This window comes from Bufo bufo, chromosome 9, assembly GCF_905171765.1.
Source record: "Bufo bufo chromosome 9, aBufBuf1.1, whole genome shotgun sequence".
In the NCBI taxonomy this organism is placed as follows: Eukaryota; Metazoa; Chordata; class Amphibia; order Anura; family Bufonidae; genus Bufo; species Bufo bufo.
Window position 1 is genome coordinate 143,497,403 of NC_053397.1, and position 7,224 is coordinate 143,504,626.

Genomic DNA, 7,224 nt, shown 5'->3' on the forward strand with positions numbered 1-7,224 from the left:
TTGATGTTGGTGTGCTGTGCCTCTTTTTCTCCACACATAGTGTTGTGTGTTTCTTCCAAACAACTCAACTTTGGTTTCATCTAGACAGCTGCAGTCACAGTGAAGATCCCGGAGACCAACCGAAGTGGTCTCCAGGCATGTGACTTGTCACAACGATCCTGTGTGAATTAGGGTACTTTCACACTAGCGTTAAAGTTTTCCGGTATTGAGTTCCATCATAGGGGCTCAATACCGGAAAAAAACTGTATGCATTGGGTTTTGTCCCAATGCATTCTAAATGGAAAGCAATCCGTTCAGTATGCATCAGGATGTCTTCAGTTCAGTCCCTTTTATGGTATTTGGCCGGAGAAAATACCGCAGCATGCTGCAGTATTTTCTCCAGCCAAAATTCCGGGACACTTGCCGAATCTGGCATTAATTTCAATTGAAATGCCACATCCGGTTTCCCGGTCTGCACATGCGCAGAGCTTTAAATCTGTGAAAAAGATAAATACCGGATCCGTTTTTCCGGATGACACCAGAGAGACGGATCCGGTATTGCAATGCATTTGTCAGACTGATCCGGAAACAAATGATACCCGTTTGCATACGGCTTTCCGGATCCGTCGGGCAGTTCCGGCAACGAAAGTAGCCTTAGAAGTATATAAAGCCAGTAGGGGTGCTTTTAGCTACGTGAGAGCAACTTCTGCTGGCTATAAAGTGAACTGTGATCCTGCTGACTGTAAATTAATTAAAAAGTAAAATAAATAAATAGTTATACCTAAAGTTATTAGTGTTAGTAATAGTATAGCAGATTTGTATGTAAAATATACAAATGTATACACATTTGTTTCCTTTTTCTCTCATAAAATTTTTTAAAAATATGGGTATTAATTTTAGCTGTAGTTTGTATAATTTGTTTTGTGTGGAAAATATAGAAACGCACATTTTTTATTTATTTTTTTCATTTCTAAAAATATTTTAAAAAGCCAAAAGCTTAAAATGTCCACATTTCCCTATTTGATCTGTCCTCTGCCTTTGACACAGTTGACCACTCCCTTCTGTTACAAACGTTCTCATCTCTTGGCGTCACAGACCTGGCCCTCTCCTGGATCATCTCATACCTGACAGACCGAACATTTAAAGGGATCACCCCGCCATTAATATTAATGACCTATCGTCATCAATATCAGATCTGTGGGGGTCTGACACACCTGGCACCACCACTGATCAGCTGTGAGACGAGAAGACGGTTCTCCATGACAGTGCTGCTTGTTGTTCATTACCCTGCACTTCGTCTCGGAAGTGCAGTGTAATGACGAGTACTCACTCCATTGAAGTAAATGGAGTGAGTGTTTGTAATTACACTACGCTATTGCTCCACATGAGACAAGGCATAGTGTGAAAACCAGGAAGCAGCACTTACATGGAACACTGCCTCCTCGTTTCACAGCTGATCAGCAGGAGTGTCGGATGTTGGACCCCCATCGATCAACTATTGATGATATCCTGACGATAGGTTGTCAATATTAACGGCTGGACAATCCTTGTAATGTCTCCCACTCACACACTACTCCTCGTCTCACCCTTTCTCTGTTGGTGTCCCTCAAGGCCCTGTTCTAGGACCCCTGCTCATCTCAATCTACATCTTTGACCTGGGACAGCTCATAGAGTCCCATGGCTTTCAGTATCACGTCTATGCTGACGGCACACAAAGTCCAGATATCACCTCCTTACTATCCAGAATTCCGCAATGCCTATCTGCTATATTCTCCTTCGCCTCTCACATGGAGAAAACAGAATTTGTCCATCTTCCCCATCTCACTAAGGCCCCCTAACAGACCTATCTATCACAGTCAATGGCTGCACACTCTTTCCGGTCAAGCAAGTCCGCTGCCTTGGGTTAACATTTGATTCTGCTCTGTCCTTTGTTCCCAAACTGCACTTCCAAGCTCTTTCCACCTCCTGTCGCCTCAAAGTCAAAAATATCTCTCAGATCCACACATTTCTTAACCCGGAGTCTGAAAAAATGCTTGTACTGTACAGGCCCTCATTATCTCCTGCCTAGACTACTGTAACATTCTCCTCTGTGCCCACCCATCTAGTGCTCTTGCACCTTTCAATCTATCTGCCCGACTAATTCACCTCTGCCCATTATTCTTTTCTGTGCCAGTCCCTTCATTGGCTCCCCGTTGCCCAGAGAATCAAGTACTAAACACTAACTATGACATACAAAGCAGTCCACAACCTGTCCCCTCCGTACATCTGCGACCTGATCTCCCAGTACCGTCACACACACAATCTCCCATCCTCACAAGATCTCCTTCTCTACTCTTATCTGCTCTTCCCACAATTGCATCCATGATTTTTCCTGTGCCTCGCCTAAACTCTGGAACTCTACTCCAGCATATCAGACTCTCACCTACAGTGGAAACCTTCAAAAGAAACCTGAAAACCCACCTTTTTAGACAAACCTACATCCTACAGTAACCCTGCTGCTGCTCTACCACCGAATGTCTAGCTTTACCCTCACCCACTTTATCCTCCCCTCATCCTTTGTAATTTGTAAGCCCTCAGAGGCAGGGGCGTCTCTCTTTCTGTACCAGTTTATAACTCATCTTGTTCGGGCTTATTGCACTGGTCTTATACAGTATTATGTATTCCACTGTAGGTGAGAGTCTTATATGCTGTGTGTAGCGTTCCATATGAACAGCGTCATGGAATGAATGGAACTTTTTGGAATAATAATAATGAGAGGAGGCAGCGTTCAAGTGAAATGGCAGCTGAGCTGCAGTAACCCAGTACAGCCACTACACTTTGAATGGAGCTGTGCTTCAGGATCTATTCAAAGTGCTAGTTCTGGCGCTGGAGGGTGCAGGAAACAGCTGATTATTGGAGGTGCGGGAGGCGGACCCCCACCGATCAGATATTTGACTTTTCCTGAGGATAAATAATCAATATTTAAATGAGTTTTCTGGTATTTACATATTGATGTTGAACATCTGCCATCCCCACAGGTCTTCTGTATCAGGCAAACAATGGCATCGGAAACTGTACAGGGGATGGAAGGTTCCGTCCACTGTGTAGTTTCTGGCAACAGTGTACTGCAGGTCAACTCTCATTCAATTGAAGGGGGCTGAGCTAAGGTACCCCAGCAAGGCCACTACACAGTGGGCAGAGCCTTCTGCTTCCAGCACCATCCACTATATAGTTTCCATTTTTGATCTGTGTGGGTGTCAGACTCTCACTGATCTGACATTGATGATATATCCTAAGGAGAGGTCATCAATATCTAAGTTCTAGAAAACAACACAGTAGGAAATAATAGAATACAACAGGAAAAGCAGTAGATTTTTCCAAAGCAAATGTAATACCATATATGTGTTCACTGTAAAAAAAAAAAAAAAAAGGACTTTTTCTTTTCTAGGCATTAGGAGAGCCTTTGTACCGTGTTAGTACAGGAAATTATGAGTATCGCTTGATCTTAAGATGTCGACAAGAAGCACGAGCACGGTTTGCTAAGATGAGAAAAGACGTCTTAGAAAAGATAGAACTTCTGGACCAGAAACATGGTAAGGCTTATGCACTGTCTCTTTTAGATGCTTACTCACGGCCTTGGTGCTGATCTTGGCAAAAATTATGTCTGCAGTCAGATTGGTTGTAGCGCAGAAATACCACAGTGTAATGCCTTATTCACACGTCAGTGAATGTGAGCCAAAACCAGGAGTGGAGGCTACACACATAGGGTATAAGGGAAAGATCTGCACCTGTTCTGTGTTTAGAGCCGCACCTGGTTTTGGCTCAAAATCACTGATGGGAATCACTGACCTAACATGGACTATGTGACTAAGGCATGATACGGTACCTGCAAAGTGAATTAGATTTGTCAGCTACCATTATTTTCCATGCAGAAATGACCTGCCATGCTGATTTTGAAATCTGTAGCATGTCAATTGTTTGTGTGGATTTTAAGTGCAGATTTTAATCTTCACAAGGAAAAGGGTGAGATCTGAGCAAAACTGCATCAAAACCCACAAATTCCTAAGTAAAATATGCAGAATTTGGTGTTAAAACACAGTGAAATCCACACTAAAATCTGTACAAAAATTCTGTTTGTAAACCCGCCCCAGTGTGCAAGTACCCTAAGCGTTCTGTCTGTATAAACTGGGGCAATGGAATAATGGCATTACTTATACCAGTTAGGGTCTCTACATTTTCCTAGCATAGGTTAGAAAATTAAAGTGATGAACAGATAGGCTTCCTTGTGAACATTTCACTTTTTTGTCTTCACTATGTTTTATATTTTAACCACATGCTATAAGTTTAGCATTATATAGACAAAACTACTTGGTTATTCCCATCTAGGGCTGCTCAAGTTTGGCAGTGTATGTGACCACCTCTCCATTCAGATGTTCCATTCTTTCCATTCCCTACCATGGGAATCTGAGCATGCCTGCTCTGCAGTTTCTGTAACTTCCATAGAAGTGAACAGAACTCCAGTCAATGTCCGCCTGCATGCAGCAGGTCGGCAGGGGGCAATGTTCTCCACACAGATGCAGGTCTCAGAGGTGGGACCTGCTTCTACCATACATTTATGGCATATTATGCAGATATGTCATAAATGTGGGAATACATCTTTAACTTGCATCGGCTTTTTCAGGCAGATTATGAACTGTCTACCAATAATCTATTTTGTATTATGTTTCGATGTCTTTCTATACACTTGGTGAGCAGTTGTGACCAGTATAAAACTTTATATAAAGTGGTTATTATCTAGAGATTGCCAGTGTCAGATCACTGGGAGCCATAAAAAGGTGAATGTTAAAAGTTTAGCAACAGAGTGTTTAGTTCAAGGCATTTTGCACAAAAATATGTGACTTTTAGTGATTTATTTATTTATTTATTTATTTTCACCTCACATGAAACGTAAAAAAACCCCGTAATGGGCCAAACACATTTAATATAATTCACTTCAGAAAGCTGGTGTACAGCTGAAATGTACTCCAGTCTATAGCTGGTGTGCATGTCCGTTTTTGGCACACATCTTAGTACAAGTTGTGTACATCTTACTCCAACAGACTTTTCATTAAGGCCCCTTTCACACAGGCGAGAATTCCGCGTGGGAAAATAATAGCATTCTTAATACAGAATGCTAAGTAAATTAGGGATGGAGGGGTTAAATAAAATAAAAATTAAACTCACCTTATGCACTTGTTCGCGCAGCCCGGCTTGTCTTCTTTGAGGACCTGGGAGAAAAGGACCTTTGGTGACGTGACTGCGCTCATCACATGGTCCATCACCATAGTGATCGACCATGTGATGAGCGCAGTGACGTCACCAGAGGTCCTTTTCTCCCAGGTCCTCAAAGAAGACAAGCCGGGCTGCGCAAACAAGTAGATGAGGTGAGTTTATTTTTTTATTTTATTTTTTTTAACCCCTCCATCCCTAATTTACTTAGCATTCTGTATTAAGAATGCTAATATTTTCCCTTATAACAATGTTATAAGGGAAAATATTTAAATTTATAGAATACCTAACCCAAACCCGAACTTCAGTGAAGATGTCCGGGTTTGGGTCTGGGTACCACACTCAGTTTTTTTTTTCACGCGTGTGCAAAATGCATTGCACTCGCGCGGAAAAAACTGAAGAACGCAATCGCATACAATACTCACCCCACTCGCAGGCAAAATCGCACGATTTTCCCGCAACGCACCCGCATCCTATCCAGCCCTCACACGCGATGCCTGTGTGAAAGAGGCCTAAAACTGACATCTGAAACCAGTCTTTAGTAAATGTGCCTCACTACGTGTATTCATACACTGCAATTTAAAGATGATAATTAGATCTACGTACATTGCAGTCATACTCTTTTCAGCCTACAATACTCACTTTTGCAGAGCTGACCCTTTCATTAAGTATTAGGATTTAGAAGGTCATATTTTTGCATCTGCATATGTCAGTATATGAGGAATTACCACAAATCTTATTGAATTAAGAAAGTGACTGCGTTTCCTGGCAGTAATACTGGAAATGTACAGTGCCATATTACAGCGTAATGTAGGAGCCATGTATTTCATGCCAGGAACAGCACTACATCATGCTCTGGAAAAGGCTTCCCCGATTTCAGAGGACTGAGTCCAGTGCATACAGCTTTACAGTGCTACTAATTATTGTGCTTTGAATAACATCTGTGAATGTATTTTTGGGTTCTGTAATATTAATTTTAGAATTTGTTCTTGCACTGCCTCTTCCCTTCAGTTCAAGATATAGTGTTCCAGCTTCAGCGTTTTGTTTCGGCAATGTCTAAATATGATGACCAGTGCTATGAGGTTCTGAAGGAGGCGGATATTTTCCCAATTGAAGTGGACCTGGCCCACACTACCCTTGCTTATGGCCAGAATGATTTATTTACAGATGAGGAGGAAGATTTGGAGAAAAGGAATGAAGAAGAGAAAGAAGAGAAATTAATTGATGATGCATAACATACAAAAAGAAGATTGTAATGCTTTATGGTTTTGGAGTAAAAAGTAATTTATTCTTGGTTTAAAAAAAAATGTTGTTCCTAGTTAAGAACTCTATTCACCCAGAAGTAGACTTTATAGATAGGGGAAGGGGGGGTTGTTATGTACTAAAACTGTATGCTGGTATACAAAGTCGTAACATTTGCTCAAGCAGGCTTATGCGCAACAATGCATTCCTTTTTATGATTTTCCACCACTCACAGTGCATGGGGGCATGGCCTCCATGGCCCCAACATTTCTTAATTTGTGCTCTGTTTACTTCAACTTACAAGTATATAAAATACCAGTCTTTAAAATCTCAGAAATGTGGCAAAATAAGTAACAAAATAGACTTAGGCTACTTTCACACTTGCGTTGTTCTTTTCCGGCATAGAGTTCCGTCACAGGGGCTCTATACCGGAAAAGAACTGATCAGGTATGTCCCCATGCATTCTGAATGGAGAGTAATCCGTTCAGTTTGCATCAGGATGTCTTCAGTTCAGTCGTTTTGACTGATCAGGCAAAAGAGAAAACCGTAGCATGCTACGGTTTTATCTCCGGCTAAAAAAACTGAAGACTTGCCTGAATGCCGGATCAGGCATTTTTTCCCATAGGAATGTATTAGTGCCGGATCCGGCATTCAGAATACCGGAATGCCGGATCCGTCCTTCCGGTATGCGCATGCGCAGACTGAAAAAAAAGGTGAAAAAATAAATGCCGGATCCGTTTTTGCCGGATGACACCG

At 41.8% G+C, this 7,224-nt stretch overlaps 1 protein-coding gene across 1 annotated transcript in view; it reads left to right on the forward strand.

The window, feature by feature from the left end:
• Positions 1–6,871, forward strand: part of PICK1 (protein interacting with PRKCA 1) — a 96,249-nt gene extending 89,378 nt beyond the window's left edge. The window contains exons 12-13 of the mRNA XM_040406569.1: positions 3,407–3,551; positions 6,238–6,871. Of these exons, the coding sequence (XP_040262503.1) occupies positions 3,407–3,551; positions 6,238–6,461 (369 nt within the window). The 3' untranslated portion in view covers positions 6,462–6,871. The remainder of the gene's footprint in view (positions 1–3,406; positions 3,552–6,237) is intronic.
• Positions 6,872–7,224: the final 353 nt, after the last annotated feature.